The sequence below is a fragment of the Leptopilina boulardi genome, unplaced genomic scaffold (genome assembly GCF_019393585.1).
Source record: "Leptopilina boulardi isolate dan_hultmark-lab unplaced genomic scaffold, ZJU_Lbou_2.1 LbouV2_229, whole genome shotgun sequence".
Classification (NCBI taxonomy): Eukaryota; Metazoa; Arthropoda; class Insecta; order Hymenoptera; family Figitidae; genus Leptopilina; species Leptopilina boulardi.
This window is the reverse complement of record NW_026137784.1, coordinates 2,875,285-2,894,718: the sequence shown is the minus strand read 5'-3', so window position 1 is coordinate 2,894,718 and position 19,434 is coordinate 2,875,285. Positions and strand designations below refer to the sequence as shown.

The following is a 19,434-nucleotide window of genomic DNA, read 5'->3' as shown; positions in this document are numbered from 1 at the left end:
AAAAATAATTATTTAATATTCAATTGATAAATAATTATTGAGAGCAAAAAAAAAAAAAAAAATTTTGGAGGCGCCGGGTATCGATCCCGGTACCTCTCGCATGCTAAGCGAGCGCTCTACCATCTGAGCTACGCCCCCGTATTGGGAATTCCCAAAACTCCCAATTTGACAGAGTCCTTTAAATTATTATTAAAAAAATATGAAAATTATTCCATTTTATTATACTATATAATCGTAATATCGTTTATTGGAGATAGAAACTAATTTTATTGTGATCTATTATAGCATACAGTAATAATACAAGTAGAATAAAATGTAAAGTATAATACTGGAAAATTAGTTTCTTCTCCTCCCAAGATTATATTTACTAAAAATTAAACCGGATAACTGTTTAAGAAAATCTGATCAGTAAGATGATTTTTTAAATAATAATAATAATAATAATAATAATTATTCTTATTATTATTATTTTTATTATTATTATTACGTGCATTTATTAGAAAAAAACAATCGTTATTTCGTACAATAATCGCGCACCACTTTAAATAAGTATAGTATATCCAAAATCTAAAATCATTTATTAATCATTTTAATATTCTTTTTTTTTATCTTCCTCATATGGAAGATAATTGAATTTAATTACTTTAATACAATAATTGTTTAAATTTCTTATTTAATAAAATTTTTCTTTGTAAAGTGTGATTTAAATTGAAGTATTGCTTTAAATTGATGATATAATGCAAATAAAATTGGTATACAATTTAAAATCTACAATTTATTTCTCAATAATATTCAGTTTTTGTGAAAAAACGAAAATTGACAGTAAATGCCTTTTTTTGTATTTGTAATTCACGCGTATTTACAATAAGAGATTTTTATGTTAAACAATTATTGGCTATAAAATTACTTTGTTGTTTGAGCTATGCGATCTTAAAAGAAGATATATATATATAAAAAATAGACTCGTCTATTATACGTAAGGAAAACCTGATGCTTCTGATACTTTTCTTGAATATTTATTTTTAGTTAATATTTATACCTTTTGAACATAGAGTTTTTTTTATATTGAATAAAAAAATAAATAAGTAGTAAAAAAAATGAAACGTGGAAAAAATAATTAATAAAGAAATATAAATAAATTAAATTGAATAAAAAATGTTTTTTTTAAGAATTATCATTATTTCTACTATAATATTGTTGAAAAATACTTTAAAAATTTCGCAAATTTAAATTTGTATGTAAAAAATGGGTTCGTCCGGGATTTGAACCCGGGACCTCTCGCACCCTAAGCGAGAATCATACCCCTAGACCAACGAACCGATATAGTTTAATGAAACTTTATATTTCTGACACAAAATTAGATTTTATTTTAATGGCATCATGACGTCAAAGAGAAATGCTGCAGTCAAACTGGTTTTTAAATTCTCATACATATTTTATGCATTAGACTTATAAATTTCTTTTTATTTTCAAATTTAATAAAATTGGACAATTGAATGTTTAAATTTTTTTCAATTTTCAAACAAAATTTCAGAAAATAAAATATTTACATCAACAGCTAAATATTTATCTGAAACATCAATACATATAGCTACCATAGGAAATTTTTCTAATTTTCTGAGTAATTCAAAAAAAAATTTATAATTTATCTATAAAAAAAATAATTAATTGTTTTTTATTTTGTTTTTAGAATCGAGAAAACATCTTTAAAGTCTTGGAAAAAAAAATTTCATGTGAGTACTTTTGTATTATATAGTTTAAAAAATTTGTTTGCTTATTTAAATGGTTTTAAAAAACAAAAATAAAAAAAATTGCTAATTTTTAAATTTATAATAAATAAAATGAAAAAATTAATTGAAAAATAAAAAAAAATGGGCTCGTCCGGGATTTGAACCCGGGACCTCTCGCACCCAAAGCGAGAATCATACCCCTAGACCAACGAGCCGTTATATTTGAGATTTCATAAAAGCGCGACGGCAGCGGACGAATAAAATCTATCGCTTCGCAATCTTATTTATGTAATAAAAAATTAGTGAAGTACAGTCTGAGTTGAAAATAATCAATCTTGATAGAATTAAATAGCAAGAATTTATTTCATTTTCATTATTTCAAATTACAATACTTTCTACTCGTCTAAAAATGAAACTATAATTTCGCAATAAAACCCTTTCTAAATTCAATTGCTTTTTATCACTATTTACATATAAATTTTTAAATTATTTAAAAATTTAAATAATTTAAAATTAATAATTAATTAAAATTAAAAATTAAAAATTAAAAATATTGTTTCTAATTTATAAAATTTTTGTGAATGTTTATTTATTTATTTTTTTAAAAATGTTTTTTACATTTGTTTTTTGTGCGTTAAAATCGTACTATTTATCATTGAAATGAAATAAAATAGATAGTAATAGGCAAAAAGATAAAAGTAGAAAAATTTGATTAAAAAAAGTAAAAAGTGGGCTCGTCCGGGATTTGAACCCGGGACCTCTCGCACCCAAAGCGAGAATCATACCCCTAGACCAACGAGCCGATATACTTATAAAAATCGTCTTCAAAAGATCTGTTGAAAAAATCGTGTTTATTTGTGTCATTTCAGTTACGAAACGTTATGCTTGCTACGTATATACAAACACAAGCAGTTATTCCGTTATTCCTTTCACGTGACTCTTACTGAAAACCGCTACCGATGCACTTTTATTGATATAAGTTTTCAGAGTCATTTTAAATTTCATTCATTTCGATTGTTGAAATATAATATATTTCTTGATTCCATTATGAAAGGACGTTAGATTTTATCACTTGCCCATTGACCTGTAATGATCCTCATTATGCTTCAATAGAAAGAGCTTCTTCTTGAAAGATCATTAAGTGACCATTAAGTCTCATACTATCTTTTCAATATATTATTCAAAAATTCGTCTTAAATAAACGAAATCACAAGCAAAATTAGTCTAATATATTTGTTTATATTCAATAAAAATAAATGAATTAGAAAAATAATTGTAGGCAAAAAATTATTTCAATTAAAAAGAAATAAAAAATTGGGCTCGTCCGGGATTTGAACCCGGGACCTCTCGCACCCAAAGCGAGAATCATACCCCTAGACCAACGAGCCGATATATTTATAAAAATTCTCTCCAAAAGATTTCTTGAAAAAATCGGTCACATTTCACTTACGATACGTTTCTTGCTTCACACATTCCGTTATTTCTTTCACGTGATTGTTATACTTTAAAAAAAACTGCTGCCGCTGCGTTTTTATATGCGACTCAAATAAAAAAAAAATAATATCAAAATTCCCATAAATTAATTAAATAATTATGTATTTTAATGTGAAAGCAATAATTTTGGAAAATAGGATTTGAACCCGGGACCCTCGCGCACCCTAAGCGAGAATCATACCCCTATGAACTATTATTTTAATTACGCATTTTAAAACGTTTTTTTCACTTTATAATTAATATAACATATATGATTTTCTAAAAATAATTAACTATTAATAAACTGTTGATTAAATAAAACAGTATTATATAATAACGCTAATAAAAACAATTAAATGTTTTTCATCCGAAATCGGCATTTTTTTCCGGAAATGAGTCCATGATCAAGTGTATGACAATGACCTTGGTTATATTGAATAAAAAGAATGATAAATTGTTCATTGACCCAGGAATTGCGCACGTAACATTCTCTAAAAAAAAAGAATGTCCAACTTATATAAAATTCAATGCGATTTTCGATTGGACGAAACCAATCTGGAATCACCGTGACCATGATTTTTGTTTGAATTCGGAGATTAACATTTATTTTGTTTAGATGCCTGTAAAATGTAAATTATAATATTTATACAGTGTCATTTATCTTATCAAGTGTTTCCAAAAAAGTTTTTCACGTTTCGATGATCAGAGCGGAAAAATTTGGAAAATTTTTTTAAAATCATCGCACAAAATAGTGTGTTTTGGATTTCTAAATTTTTATTTTCTGCTCCACTAAATTTTTGTGAAAAGTAACAGTGTTTTAAAAAAGGTGATAAAGTGAATAAGGTTGGAAGAATAAAAGGTAAGTTTAATTATAGTAAGTGTATATAATTAGTTGTAATATTCTTATATGATAAATTATTACTGTGGTGATAATTTCAGTTGTTTGTTATAAGAAATGTTGGTACCAATCATTGTAGGCAACGATAATTGTTGCTACTGGTAATTGGCAGTAAAAGTAATCGATGGTACCAGTAATTGATGATACCAGTAATTGATGGTACCGCAGTAATTGATGGTACCAGTAATTGATGGTACCGCAGTAATTGATGGTACCAGTAATTTATGATATCAGTAATTAATGGTACCAGTAATTGATGGTACCAACAATGTTGCGTGCCAATAATATTTGGTTCCAGTAATTTTTGGTACCAATCATTGTTAATAATAGTAATCGATGGTACCAATCAATATTGGTAGCAATCATTTTTGGTAACACCAATAATTGGAATCAATTATTGCTAGTGCCAATCATTGTTAGTAACAGTAATTGTTGATACCAACGACTAATGATACCAAATACTGTTGGTAATAATATTTGTTGGTACCAACGATTGATGATACCAAATATTGTTGGTACCAATAATTTATGGTAACAGTAATTGTTGGTACCAATGATTGATGATACTAAATATTGTTGGTACCAATAATTGATGGTATTAATGATTGATAATACCAAATACTGTTGGTAACATTAATTGTTGGTACCAACGATTGATGATACCAAATATTGTTCGTACTAATAATTGATGGTAACAGTAATTGTTGGTACTAATGATTGATGATACTAAATATTGTTGGTACCAATAATTGATGGTATTAATGATTGATAATACCAAATACTGTTGGTAACAATAATTGTTGGTACCAACGATTAATGATACCAAATATTGTTGGTACCAATAATTTATGGTAACAGTAATTGTTGGTACCAATGATTGATGATACTAAATGTTGTTGGTACCAATAATTGATGGTATAATTGTTGGTAACAGTAATTGTTGGTAACAGTAATTGTTGGTAGCAATAATTAATGATAGTAGCATATATTCATGATACAAAATAGTGTTGGTACCAATAATGGATGGTACCAATAATTGTTGGTAACAGTAATTAGTAGTATACCAATGATTGTTGGTAACAGTAATTAGTAGTATACCAATGATTGATGATACCAAATATTGTTGGTACCAATCATTTTTGGTACCAATCATTGTAACAGTAATTATTACTACCAATGATTGATGTTACCAAATATTGTTGGTACCAATCATTAATTGCTAGTACCAATCATTGTTAGTACCATCAAAGTTTGGTACCCATTATTGATGGTAACAAACATACTTGGTTACAGTAACTATTGGTACCAACCACTATTGTAATAGTAATCATTGGTACCAATCATCTTTGGAACCAATGGTATTAATCACTTTTGCTACTAATTATTGTTAATACCAATTATTGTACCAATTATTGTACCAATAATTGATGGTAACAGTAATTGTTAATACCAATTATTGTACCAATAATTGATGGTAACAGTAATTGTTAATATCATTTATAACTACTATAGCGATGGTATTAAAGATTCTACATAGTTTATTATATTGTTATTTAACAAATTTTTAGTTACGCAATAAAAGAAGTTATTTATAAAAGAAAAAATTGACTAAAAAGGGGGGTAAATCTCATTATTGGTCTAGTATAGATACTCGCGAATATGAAGGTTGATGTTTGACTGGCAGGTTCTACATATCTGAATAATTGCAGTGCTCTGTGTAAGATGGAATAATTTTTATTTCTCGTAGTTGGGAAAAATAAATTGAAATTAACATAACGAATTGTCGATAGACTGCGAACTATAAATATATATATAGCTATATATATATATATATATATATATATCGGGGGGGCCGAAAAAATCTTTGTTTTCCGCTCCGTCTAGGATTTTTTTCAAGGTCGACTTTGTGACGATAAAAATAATAAAAGATAGAAGATGAATGTACCAACAAGTAGGGGATATATAAAGGAAAGGGTTGCATGCTGTGGAATTACACTGTTGCTCCTGCTCTACTCATGTCCTAATGTGAACAATATATATATTTTTTTTTTCGTCGCATTCATTTATTTCCGCTTTTTTACTCCTTTGGTTTTGTTCTCTTACGCGTGTGAGAAATATTTCCAAAAGTTTATTTTTCAAACGGATTTGGTGAGTTTTTTTTTCTCTCTCATTTTTCTATTGTCAGCAATAGACAGTGTTAATTAAATAAAATTTAATAATATATTATTAATAATTAATAAAGTTGAAAATAAAAAAAATAGATATTTTATTAAAATTAAATGAAAGAACAAATTAAATTTATTAAATCATAACGTCGGCAAGTCTTGATAATTGTTTCAATATTAATTTCTTTTTTTTTTTTCGTTAAAATCACAATTTATATGAGGAAAATAAGAAATAATTAATCGTCATGTAATACCGGAATTAAATTTTCTTCTTTAGCATATAAATAAACATATTATTTTGTTGAAAAAGAAACTGTATGTTTATTGTAAAGATAAATCTATTATATTTGATTATTATTATAATGGTAACGTAATATTTGAAATTTGATTATAATTCGTAGTGAAAGTAGGAGAGAAAGTTTTCTATGAATTCGCATTAAATTTCCCGTGGCAATCATCTTCCAGAAAGAATCACATTAATCATAAAATGCAAGAGTAAAACGTTTTTTTTTTTAATAATTTGAAAAATTATTAATTTAGTAGTTTACATTTTATTGTTAGTTAATTTATATGAGCTGATTAATTATTATTTATTATTTTTTTATTGTTCAAAAAACGTGTAAATTATTATTATTAATAAATTAACTAAGTTTTAGCGAATTAGTTGAATATGGAAATAGGAATTGTATATTTATATATATAAACGGTATTTAACATAACTATTTTAATTTATGAAAAGTATCTCAGATTAGAAATAAAAAATCCGGTAAATATAAATAAATAAGAATTTAAAAATGCTTATGTAATTAATGGTTAGTTAGACCTCTTTGTCTATCGAGTAATTGGCAAAATCCAACAACTCATGAATATTTATTATATTTATTAGTAGGATAATGCTTCTGGAATCAACAAGTCTTCCGTTAGTGTTCATTAGTTAAAACTGATAATTTTCTTTCACGTGATCATTTTAGAAAAAAAAAAAAGGAGAATAGTCACTATACTTGTTGTATTAACATAATACGAATTATAATATTATTTATTTTTACTTTTCAATTTTGCTTTTATTTTTATTTAATTCAAAAACATTTTTAATTTTTCAATTAATTATTAAAATTATTGCTTTATAATAATTAATAATATAATATATAATTACAGGGAAAAAAAAAAATTTACCTGAAATAGCGAAAGATGTGATTGAAACAAATAAAACTTTTGCTTCTGTAGTGAAATGTTTCGCTGTTTCAGATAAATAATTTTTTCCGTTTATAATAATTTGATGACTATTGCATTAATATAATAATTAAAATACATAATATTTTTATAATTAATAATAATTGGAAAAAATAATAAAATTTTCAGAAAATAAATTTTTTAAGTAATGGATGATCAGGAGTTTCGTGACTTTGCCAAAGCCATGGTCGATTATATTGCTGATTATAATGAAAATTTGAGAGAGAGAAATGTATTACCAAATGTTGAGCCAGGGTATTTGAGTCAAATGATTCCAAATGAAGCTCCAGGTAAAGCAGAATCCTGGCAGGATGTTCTCAAGGATGTTGAACGTGTCATTATGCCTGGTGTAATTAAATTTATTTGCCTATCCATTCTAATTGCTATTATATATAATTTTTTATATATATATTAGCCTTTATTTCTTTTCATCAGTTTTGTGTTTAAAAAAACACATAAAATTTTGTTTTCATTTTCCAATAGATTACACATTGGAATTCACCGCGATTTCACGCTTATTATCCAACAGCAAATTCATATCCTGGAATTGTTGGAGAAATGTTGAGCGCAGGTATTGGTTGTATTGGATTTTCTTGGATTTCATCGCCGGCTTGTACGGAACTTGAAGTTGTTACAATGAATTGGCTAGGAAAATTATTAGGTTTACCTGAGGAATATTTAAATTGTAGCGAAGGCCCGGGGGGCGGTGTTATTCAGGTATTTAAAAAAATTACCTAATTACTTTTTAACGATATTTCTTAATATAATTTTGGTTCAAAATTACAAGATAAAAGATATATTTTATTTTTTGTAAATTTTTGTTTATTTTTTAAAAAAAAGTTGGTAATAAATATTTATGCACTAAAAAGAAGGAAAATTAAATTCACAATAAAATTTCGACACTAAAAATGGGAAAAAAAAGTCGAAAAAACGATTGTGTATTTTTTTGTAGTGTAAAATAGGTGGTAATAAATGAAACAGGTGCGCGCGCTCAAATCTTTGTCTAAATGCAAATAAATTCGTAATAATCTAATGACTGTATTTAAAAATGGCAGATTATAATTATTTTTTTTTTTTGTATTCGAAGTATCGGCATCAAAGTTACGTAATTGTTTTACATAAAATCATTTATTTTTTTTTAATTTTATGCTTCGTGATATTTAATTTGATTTTATTTATTCTATTTTTTTATCTTAATTTTTAATTCGAATTTCATTAATTTCAATTATTTACTTTGTTTTCTGTTAACAATTTTTTGTAATCGATTTTCTTTTAAATATAATTTGAAAATTAAATTTAAAAATTAAATTTAAAAAATTTATTTCAAAATTTCATTTGAAAACTTAATTTTCAAATTTATTGATTAGAAAATAGTTTCTCGAAAAATGTAAAAAAAAACGTAATAAACAAAAGGAATGATTAAAAAAATAAATGTAAATTAAATAATAATCGATAAAGTTGAATAAAAAAAAATAATTTAGAAAAAAAGTGGGCTCGTCCGGGATTTGAACCCGGGACCTCTCGCACCCTAAGCGAGAATCATACCCCTAGACCAACGAGCCGCTATATATATATAGTGACAAAAATTCGGAGTATATTTAGGCCAATGTTGTTTTTAATTAAAAAAAAAAATATTTTCTTAATTAACAAATGACAAATCCTAGGGATCTGCGAGTGAAGCTACTTTAGTCGGATTATTTGCTGCTAGAGAGAGAACCGTAAGACGTGTTAAAAGTTTGCATCCAGAGTGGGATGAGGGAACTATAAGATCCAAGTTGGTGGCATACACATCCGGTAAATTTATTTACCTCCTATATATCTGTATATATAAGAAAATCGATTTGAAAAATATTTTCCAAATATGTGATTTCTATGGCGTAATTAATTTAAAAATAAGAATTTGAAAATTTTTTTATTCTATTTTTGGTATATTAAATAAATAGAAATTATTTTTTCTTTATATATAGATCAGTCGAATTCTTCGGTAGAAAAGAGTGGTCTTTTGGGTGCAATGCCAATGAGGTTGTTATCAACAGATGATAAGTGTAGTTTACGTGGATCCACTTTATTGGATGCTATCAAGAACGATATGAATGCTGGTCTAATTCCTTGTTATGTTGTCGCTACCTTAGGAACAACAGGCACTTGTGCTTTTGATAATCTCAATGAAATTGGTCCAATTTGCAATGAAAATCATTTATGGTTACATATTGACGCCGCCTACGCTGGTTAGTTTTTTTTTTGTTTAAAAAATGTATTTTCAAAATCAGTTTCATTTTATCTGATCATTAGCACTTTCTTTGCTGTTGTAATATTTTTTATACTTTTGTAATATCATCGTAATTTCGTTTCAACTTGGAAAAAAGAATCAAGAATTGATAAATAATAAATATTAGATTTTTTTTAAGAGGAATATTATTTATTTAATAGGTGCAGCCTTCATATGTCCAGAATATCGATATTTGATGTCAGGTGTTCAATATGCAGATTCTTTTAATTTCAATCCTCACAAATGGATGCTGGTTAATTTTGATTGTTCAGCCATGTGGTATAGAAATTTTTACAGATTTTATTAAATTACTTATTTATATTAATAATTAATAATTAATAATTAATAATTATTAATTAATAATGGGAAAATGATTCAATTTTTCAGGGTGAAAAATTCAAATTGTCTAATTGATGCCTTTAATGTAGATAGAATTTATTTGGCTCATGATAAACAAGGATTGGCACCAGATTATAGGGTATTTTTTTTTTTTTTTTATAGAATTTAATATTTAATTTGTAATTTTTTTGATTGAAAAAATTAAAATTTTTTTTTAGCATTGGCAAATTCCACTTGGTCGACGTTTTCGAGCTTTGAAACTTTGGTTTGTGTTGCGATTATATGGTGTTGAGGGTCTTCAAAAACACATTCGTCATACAATAAAATTGGCTAAAATTTTTGAAAATCTTGTCAAATCAGATAGTCGATTTGAAATTGTTACGGAGGTATCAATGGGTCTCATTTGCTTTAGAATGAAGGTAAATTTAAAAAAGAAAAATGTAACTTTTTTTTTTTTTTTTTTAAACTATTCTTTTGGAACTAATTTTTGTTTTCCGCTTCTATTTCTTAAGGGTGATAATAGTTTGACGAGGCAACTTTTGGATCGATTGTCGGCAAGGAAGAAAATTTATATTGTCGCTGCAACTTATCGGGAAAAATTAATAGTGAGATTTGTAGTCTGCAGTCGATTTAGTAAAGAGGAAGACATTCACTTTGCCTGGAATGAAATTATCAGCGAGGCCTCGGAAATTGTACAACAAAATTTTAAACCTACTTTGAAGATTTCAATTTTAGATGACGAGCCAATGACCAAAGAAAATGGGGACAGTGTAACAAAATTCGAGGGGCTTAAACTTGATTCTGAAAAAGAGCCGCCAAAGATTTCATAGAAAAAAAAAAAAAAAAAAACAAAAATTCAAGTATTATTTCTTTACAAAGACCTCAGTTGAATAGATTAAAAATTCCGAAATTGTTACACGATTATAGTAATTAAGTTTATTCTCGACATTATTTAAAAAAAAAGCTATTTGTGATAATGCAAATTTAAGGACAGCAAAACTTTTATTATTTTAATTATTTAATATATGTAAGAAGCTTTTTTTTAGTTTGAAAATAAAAATTATTTGTATAAAATTTTCTATCTTGAAAAGTGATTTTTTATTAAAGAAAGATATAATTTAATTTTCTAACAGTGAAATTTGTTTAAAATTAATTTATAATGATAAGTATAGATCTATAATATCAAACGTAAATAAAGAAATTCTTTCGTCAGCTTTTTATCGTCTTTTTCACGAATAGAAAGCGATGCATTTGAAAATTTGATATTCAAAATGTCCCGTTAACTTTGATCGAAAAATAAAAAATTTAGAAAATATTTCAATATCACCAAACGAAAAACTATTTCTACTTTTTATATTTTACTGTTTAGTGATTTATTTAATTAATTTACTTAATTAATAAATAATAATAATAATATTAATTAATAATTATTAATTAATTAATAATTTTTAATGTATTAAATTAGTAATATTGAAACTAAATTTTTCGCCTTTGATCGTAAATGTTAAGCAAAAAGTGTAAATTATTGAAAATAATGAAGGAAGCAATTAGAATGATTTATAATTCAAAAATTTGCATCCTGAATATTACATCATTAAAGAATGTTTAAATAATTAGAAAGTATTATTGTCTCTGTGCAAAACTTTTTTATATACATTTTTTTTATTAATTCTCGCATTTGAATATTTTTATAGTGAAACAATATTGCTCACGTGAAATGAGAAAAAATAATAATTTTTTTTTTGCACACTATTCTATCGTAAACTTGTAATTAGTATGGTTTCAAACTGCTTTCGAAAGTAATGACCCAATGACACATAATTTAGGAGAATTTCTTGACTTTCATTTACTTTCGACTTTTTTGGCACATTCTTCAAATAAGGGACCAGGCTTATATTTAAATTTATTGAGTAACCGCACCTTCCACGAAAGAAAGTATCCAAATGGGATGCTGTTAATAATTTAGATTTTAAGTAAGATTTCCTCACAGTCTTCATGATCAACGGTTAGTGTTCGGATCGTCTTTTATATACTCTCTATTTTTGAGAAAGAAATTTTCGTTAGCATTTGATTTTCACAATGTTCGGTCTTATTTTTTAATTTGGAAACTAAAATAGATTTTTTCTTTTTGTGTGATCGATTTAGAAAATTTTATTACATTCAGTGAAATGGATAAGAAATTTAAGAAAAAGTGATTAAAATTATTTTTTTCGATAATTTTTGGTGTTGAGACAAAAATAAGTTTGGAAAATTTTTTTTGGAAGTACAGATGACAAATTTTTGTTTTTATTTGAAGGTAATTATATTTCAATAAAATTTTCTATTTCATTTTTTACTTTTTTCTATATATTTTTTTTTAATTGTAACTTTTTTTATATTATTTTTTTTATTACTTTTTTCTACATTATTATTTTTGATTACTAGTTTCTTCATATTATTTTTCATTGATAATTAATTACTTAAATGAATGAAAAGAAAGAAATTAAAAAAAAAGAATTTGTTTTAGATTTTTCATATAAAGACAATTGTTTGAAAATGGACAGTGAGGGATTTCGGGATTTTAGTAGAGCTGTGATAGATTATATAATTAATTATAATGAGACTCTGAGGGATCGAAATGTCCTTCCATGTGTCAAACCAGGATATTTGAGTCGATTGGTACCGACAGAAGCACCAAATGAACCTGAATCCTGGCAGGATGTCCTTAAGGACATTGAGAGGGTCATTATGCCAGGGGTATGTTTTATTTTCGATTATAAATTTTCAAAAGAAATTTTAATATTTTATATTATATTTTTAATTAAAAAAAAAAAAAAAAAAAAATAGGTGACACATTGGCACTCGCCACAATTTCACGCATTTTATCCTGCCGGAAGTTCGTATCCTTCAATAGTGGGCGAAATGTTGAGTGCAGGAATCGGTTGTATAGGATTTTCTTGGATTTCATCGCCGGCTTGCACTGAACTTGAAGTCGTTACTATGAATTGGTTAGGAAAATTGTTAGATTTGCCAAAGGAATTTTTAAATTGCAGTGAAGGTCCTGGAGGCGGGGTTCTTCAAGTAATTCAAACTTTAAATTAAAAAAATAAAAAAAAAACAAATATTTTTTAAAAATTTCATATTTAAAAAAAAAAAATTTTTTTTAGACATCCGCCAGTGAGACAATATTTGTCGTATTATTGGCAGCACGTGAACGAACAGTTCGACGAATGAAATTATTGCATCCCGATTGGGACGAAGGACTAATTAGATCAAAATTAATTGCTTACACTTCTGGTAAATAAGAAAAATTTAGTGGAATTTTTTTTTTATAAATTGACAAAAAAAATAAAAAAATTTTTTTCTCTCTCTTTTAGATCAATCGAATTCTTCAACAGAGAAAAGTGGACTTTTAGGAGCAATGCCAATGAGGTTATTGCCAACTGATGAAAAATGTAGTTTAAGAGGAGAAACATTATTAAAAGCCATTGAAAAAGATATAAATGATGGTTTTATTCCATGTTATATGGTGGCAACATTGGGCACAACTGGTACATGTGCTTTTGATAATTTAGATGAAATTGGACCAATTTGTAATGAACATCATATATGGTTGCATATTGATGCTGCATACGCGGGTAAATATTCATTAATTTTTAAAAATTAATTTTTAAAATTAATTAACTAATATTAATTTAATAATTAATTTAATAATTAATTTAATAATTAATTTAATAATTAATTTAATAATTAATTTAATAATTAATTTAATAATTAATTTAAAATTACAGGTGCATCGTTTGTTTGCCCCGAATATCGATATTTAATGTCAGGTGTACAATATGCCGATTCGTTTGATTTTAATCCTCATAAATGGTTGCTTGTTAATTTTGATTGTTCAGCCCTATGGTAAATTTTATTTTTAATGAAATTATATTAATAATTGCTATTTGAATAAATAATTCATTGAAAATTATGTTTAAATAATTTTTTAGGATTAAAGATTCAAAGTGGCTCACGGATACGTTTAATGTAGACAGAATTTATTTGTCTCACGAGAATGAAGGATTGGTTCCTGACTATAGGGTAATTTTTTTTTTTAATTTTTTTTGTTTTTGTTAATAAATCGAATCTTACTAATATTATTATTTTTTTAAACAGCATTGGCAAATTCAGCTCTCTCGACGTTTTCGATCATTGAAATTGTGGTTCGTTTTACGATTGTACGGAGTTGAGGGACTTCAAAAATATATTCGTAATTCCATAAAATTGGCACAATTTTTTGAGAAACAGGTCAAATCTGACGATAGATTTGAAATTGTTTCTGAAGCTGTTATGGCAATCGTTTGCTTTAGAATAAAGGTAAAAAAAAAATATTATTTTTAAATTTGCATTTTATTTTTATTAAATTTTAAAATAAATAACATTTTTTTTTTTTTTCGTTTTTCTCAACAGGGTGACGATTCTTTTACGATACAACTTTTTGATCGTCTCATACAAAGAAGAAATATTTACGTAACTGCCGCGACTTGTCACAAAAAAATGGTGATACGATTTGTCATATGCAGTGAATTTTCACGTGAGGATGATATAAATTTTGCATGGAATGAAATTAGTCAATTGACAACAGAAATTCTTCCAATTAAATCATCGCTTGCAATTAAAATTCAAATTTGTGAAAGTGAATCGTTTGATCAAACAGAAGAAGAAGAAGAAGAAAAAGAAAAAGACGTCGAATTCAATGAGAATCAGAAACGAAATAAGATTCCCAAAATATGTCATTGATTTTCAATATGAGAAAAATGTAAAAAGAAAATTTTGATATTTAATCTGTTAAGTGTAGATATTAACAAGTCGAAAAATTTTTAAGTCTTGTTTAAAAAAAAGAGAAATAACATTTTAAAAAAATCCCCTTGTTTCTTCCTAAATTATTTCCCAATTTATTATTATTATTATTTTAATAAATTAATTTATTATTCTTTATAACTAATTATAGCTATTTATATAAATCAGTTTAATTTCTGTAATTTTGAAATTTGTCAATATAATAAACACAAAAAATATATGGAAAATAATTATATAAATATTTATCAGTTTTTTTTCTTTGGAAAAATATTTTTAATAATTAATTTTTTGCCAAAAAAGTGGAATTAATTAAAAATAACGGAATATTGTAATTTCGTATTTTGAGAAAAAAATTCGATTTACAATGTATGACAATTATTATTTAAGAACAATTTGACGCTGTTGCTTCCGCTAAATTTCCCGGTGGACCACCATAACGTTTTGTTAATTGAACTATTCTTTCTGCTTCGCGGATTCCACTTAATCTCGCCCCATGTACCGTACTATAATGTCCCGGAATTGTTGCCTCCCCAGCGAACAATAAAATTGGTGCAACTGGCTCGCAAGCTCCTTTAAAATTGAAATTTCAAAAAAATTTCATTAATAACTCACATTTTTAATTTTTTATAAATAAAAATTAATTTTTGTTTATACCTGGAAGGGGAGAAGCAAGGTCACATTGATGACCGACTTTACTGTCCAATGCCATATAGCTATACGATCCAGCAAAATGTTGGTCCATACACCATCTACTTCTGAGAAGATTCGTCGGATACGGAAGAGTTGGATCTCCTGTGAATTTTCTCAGTACCTGTGTTAATGAATTCACTACCTGTTCATCTGAACATAATTCCATTTCCGCTGCTTCCTTTCCACAAACCCAGGCGCAAAGCACATGCTGCGAACTTGCAATTTCCTCTACGTTTGATATTCCTAAAAAATCCCCATACAGTATTAAAAATTTTTCCTTTTTTTTTTATTTATTATTTAATTAAAAATTTAATTTTTTTTTTAACCTTTAACCCAATCACTGCGATCGGACAATTCATCAGCAGACCATGCAAATCGAATTCCACCTTCTCGCCATACCCAAAATGGTTTTGCATATTCGAGAAAAATTTTATTAACATAACCATAGCCCAATTTACAAATGGCCTCAACTTTCTCAGCTGGTAATGCGGGACAAAAAAGTTTATCATGTTGATGTTTCAATACACCAAGTGAAACAGTGACAATTACATAATCAGCGGGAAATTCTTCACCGTCACATGTTTTAACAACTGCTCTTGGACATGAATCATTAACAGCTCCCCATCTAATACAATTCACTGGCTTACAATATTTAATTGCACAACTTGGCAAATCTCTCAATAATGGCGCCAATACACCAACATAACCCAATGGTACTCTCACATTGCCGCCGGGAATTTCAATGTAACTACCAAAATTATCGGCTGACACTAATGAGAGATCATCACCGCAACGACATCGTACACAATTTGTCAATCCATACATTACGCGAGCTGCATCGTATCTGAAAAAAGAAAAATGATTTGATTTTAAATGATTGGAATTTTTACACTGTAAAAAGAAGGTACTAAAAAAGTACCAATTTTAGATATTAAAATGGAACCAAAAAGCAATTTATTACCTAAAGTTGGTATTAAATTAATACCTCTCGTTTTACACTGTAATCAATTTTACAGAATATATTTCATCGAATTTGAAAGAATTAATAACACAGGCCAACACTGATTTTGGTGCGGCAAATGTCAGATCTGTTTTTGATATGTTTTTTCATGCTCTAGTTTTTTGAGAAAAACGGGTTTTAAATGTTCAAAAATCGCGTTTTTGGCTAACTTTGAGTACCTCTAGTACTGAAATAAAAGGTCGTAGAACCTTCCACTTGGGCTTAAATTGAGGCTTAATGTTTCAACTATTATCCCCAAAAATGACCTATGTTGCACCATAATCTTAAAATCATTTGTTATTATTTTCGATTCGCAAAATATTAATTTTGTAAAAGTTTGAGCGCGTACCTCTAGCAAAGAAAAAAGGATCATAGAACCATTTATTTGAACTTAAAATAAAGTTTGAACTTTAGACTACAAGCCCTAAAAATTATATTATTCACTAATAACCTCAAAATTGTTGGTAACCAGTATTTAACTACAGAACTTATTTGGTAATATTTGAATAACTCTATAGTCAATAAAACCAAAGGTCAACCTTCTTGTTGAGCTTCAATTCAATTTATCCCTTGACTGTAGTTCATAAAAATTACATTGCTGCACCTTAACCTCAAGGACTAGATGTACGCGCTCAAACTTTTACAAAATTAATATTTGCGAATCAAAAATGGATAACAAATGACTTTGAGGTTATGGTGCAACATAAGTCATTTTTGGGGATAATAGTTGAAACATTAAGCCCAAGTGGAATGTTCTACGACCTTTTATTTCAGTGCTAGAGGTACTCAAAGTTAGCAAAAAATGCGATTTTTGAACATTTTAAACCCGTTTTTCTCAAAAACTAGAGAAATTTTCGTTTACGGATTCGTGTTCGGCATGAAAAAACCAATCAGAAACAGGTCTGACAATTGCCACACCAAAAAAGTTTGCTAATTTTTGTTGGCCTGTGTAATTAAATAACAATTCGACTAACAGTTTTGTCAAATGAAAATTGGAATTAGTTTTGAAAAAGAAAAATTTAAAAGTTGATTATATAAAAATAAGATCCATGTACCGTTGTTCTTCGGGAAAATTGTGAAGTTCCTGTTGTATTCGAACGCCCATAAAATTTAATAATGATCCATGACCTTTACCACAGCCAATTGAAAATAATGCAGCCGCTTGTTGTTCGATTTGTTTAAATGTATGATAAGCTGTAATGCTAACTGGAAGATCAATAGCACGACCATCAGTGGTACAAAATAGTCCTCGACTTGCGTCTGGACGAAAAAGTGGTGGTTTCAAAAGTCCCTCTTGGGCTGCTAGGGAAAATACCGGATTTGCCACACATCCTCCTTCAATCCATGTTGCACCCATTTCAGCCACCACATCGCCCAACCAACACGAATGTATTCTTCCTCCTGGCCTAAAAGAAAAAAAAAAAGAAATTAAAATTATTCCCTAATGAACGTCTAAAAAAAGAAAATAAACGTCAAATTTTTTGTAGAATACTTAAAAAAAAAGAAGAAAAAGAAATGCAAATTACTGGCAAAATTTTTTTTCCAAAACGTCAAAAAAAAATAAGAAAATTAAAAATATTGGCAAATTTTTGCAGAATCGTTCTAAAAAAAAAAAGAAAATAATTGCATAATAAAATGAAACAAAAATTGTTGACAATTTTTTTTTGCGGAACGTCTAAAAAAAGAAGAAATGAAAATTAATGGCAAATTTTTTTTTTTTTTTAGAACCGTTCTAAAAAATAAAAAGAAAATTATTTGGCAAATTTTTACAGAACGTTGGGGAAAAAAAATGGATAGAAAATTTAAAAATAGGCTTTTTTTTTTCATTACCGATCAGTAGCTTCAAGAACAGTGAAATTTTGCAATCCACATTGAGCCAATCGATGTGCCGCTGAAAGGCCAGCCATTCCACCACCAATAATCACAACCGTTGGTTCCGGTTTGCATGGATCCAACATACATGGATCCAATGAACACGAATTGAATTTGTTTACATTCCCACATTTTGGCACATCCTTACCACCACCTCCTTTGTCCGATGAAAAGAATCTTCACGTAATTTATCATTTTTTTTTTTTTTTTAATTTTTCCAAAAAAATTTATTTTCCATTAGAAAAAAAAAAAAATCACTTTATGATATTACATAACCTGATTTTCATTTTTTTTTTTTATCATTTAATTATAATTTTCTGATACATGATTTTTTTTGCGGTGAAAAATTATGAAACTATATATCTATGAGAATTTAATTAATATTTTATATATACAAGTTCTTACAAACCTTGTTAGAAAGTGTTGAAATCTCCAAATATTACTGCGGGACTTCATACAGAGCATTTCATTTGTTGAATCTTAAAACAGAGAATTTTTCATAAAAATAATTTTTAAACAATTGTTGAATAAATTTTTTTCTTGAAAAATGTCAAATCTTTTTTTTCTCGTTATTAGTATGAGATGTCAAAATTCCGTAAAACAACATCGCGGCGTTTGACGTTTTTCTATTGTCAATTATTTTCTAAAGTGTTAAAATTCTAAATTTTTTTTTTTTTTTTTTTTTTTTATTTTTCCAAATTGATTAAAAAGAAGACATTAATATTCCATACAACTTTATTTTTAAAATACTTTTCTGATAAGACATACATTTTTTATATTAGAAAACAATTAAATTAATGAACACAAATTAAAACAATTATTATATTTTTTATATGAGCTTAACACATTTAATATATAGAACACTTTATATATTTTTAAATATAAGCTCAACAGGTACATTTTTCCCGTTGGTCCCTTTATCATAATACTTGAATCTTGTCCGT

General features: G+C 27.0%; 4 protein-coding genes and 6 non-coding genes across 14 annotated transcripts in view; 3 read left to right on the top strand and 7 right to left on the bottom strand.

Annotated features, from left to right (window-relative positions):
* LOC127280093 (uncharacterized) overlaps window positions 1-19,434 on the top strand; it is a 178,965-nt gene that overhangs the window by 46,587 nt on the left and 112,944 nt on the right. For all 3 annotated transcript variants that reach the window (XR_007842777.1, XR_007842776.1, XM_051302889.1), the window contains exon 5: window positions 1,691-1,733. The gene's annotated coding sequence lies outside the window, so the exon portion shown is untranslated. The remainder of the gene's footprint in view (window positions 1-1,690; window positions 1,734-19,434) is intronic.
* On the bottom strand, window positions 66-138 carry Trnaa-agc (transfer RNA alanine (anticodon AGC)). Its single transcript has one exon. It is a non-coding gene; the product is annotated as a tRNA-Ala (tRNA).
* Window positions 1,248-1,319, bottom strand: Trnap-agg (transfer RNA proline (anticodon AGG)). The gene has a single exon. It is a non-coding gene; the product is annotated as a tRNA-Pro (tRNA).
* Window positions 1,874-1,945, bottom strand: Trnap-ugg (transfer RNA proline (anticodon UGG)). Its single transcript has one exon. It is a non-coding gene; the product is annotated as a tRNA-Pro (tRNA).
* Trnap-ugg (transfer RNA proline (anticodon UGG)) lies at window positions 2,461-2,532 on the bottom strand. Its single transcript has one exon. It is a non-coding gene; the product is annotated as a tRNA-Pro (tRNA).
* On the bottom strand, window positions 3,047-3,118 carry Trnap-ugg (transfer RNA proline (anticodon UGG)). The gene has a single exon. It is a non-coding gene; the product is annotated as a tRNA-Pro (tRNA).
* LOC127280086 (aromatic-L-amino-acid decarboxylase-like) lies at window positions 6,087-11,134 on the top strand. Of its 2 annotated transcripts, none has more exons than XM_051302874.1 (9): window positions 6,087-6,249; window positions 7,643-7,845; window positions 7,980-8,213; window positions 9,161-9,290; window positions 9,464-9,724; window positions 9,927-10,044; window positions 10,153-10,243; window positions 10,323-10,523; window positions 10,617-11,134. In XM_051302874.1, exons 2-9 carry the CDS (start codon window positions 7,645-7,647, stop codon window positions 10,932-10,934), a joined length of 1,554 nt encoding a protein of 517 aa, XP_051158831.1. In that variant the 5' UTR covers window positions 6,087-6,249; window positions 7,643-7,644; the 3' UTR covers window positions 10,935-11,134. The 2 variants fall into 2 exon arrangements, with proteins under 2 accessions (XP_051158831.1, XP_051158830.1); XM_051302873.1 differs by having other exon boundaries at window positions 7,626-7,845.
* On the bottom strand, window positions 8,987-9,058 carry Trnap-agg (transfer RNA proline (anticodon AGG)). The gene has a single exon. It is a non-coding gene; the product is annotated as a tRNA-Pro (tRNA).
* LOC127280085 (aromatic-L-amino-acid decarboxylase-like) lies at window positions 12,092-15,167 on the top strand. The gene is made up of 9 exons (XM_051302872.1): window positions 12,092-12,400; window positions 12,611-12,840; window positions 12,931-13,164; window positions 13,251-13,380; window positions 13,461-13,721; window positions 13,875-13,992; window positions 14,079-14,169; window positions 14,245-14,445; window positions 14,539-15,167. Exons 2-9 carry the CDS (start codon window positions 12,640-12,642, stop codon window positions 14,866-14,868), a joined length of 1,566 nt encoding a protein of 521 aa, XP_051158829.1. The 5' UTR covers window positions 12,092-12,400; window positions 12,611-12,639; the 3' UTR covers window positions 14,869-15,167.
* LOC127280084 (spermine oxidase-like) lies at window positions 15,184-19,095 on the bottom strand. Of its 2 annotated transcripts, none has more exons than XM_051302870.1 (6): window positions 18,900-19,095; window positions 18,449-18,667; window positions 17,674-18,024; window positions 15,945-16,462; window positions 15,583-15,861; window positions 15,184-15,498 (listed from the first exon to the last, which is right to left on the bottom strand). In XM_051302870.1, the coding sequence occupies exons 1-6, from the start codon at window positions 18,953-18,955 to the stop codon at window positions 15,311-15,313; spliced, it is 1,611 nt and encodes a 536-aa protein (XP_051158827.1). In that variant the 5' UTR covers window positions 18,956-19,095; the 3' UTR covers window positions 15,184-15,310. The 2 variants fall into 2 exon arrangements, with proteins under 2 accessions (XP_051158827.1, XP_051158828.1); XM_051302871.1 differs by having other exon boundaries at window positions 18,449-18,647.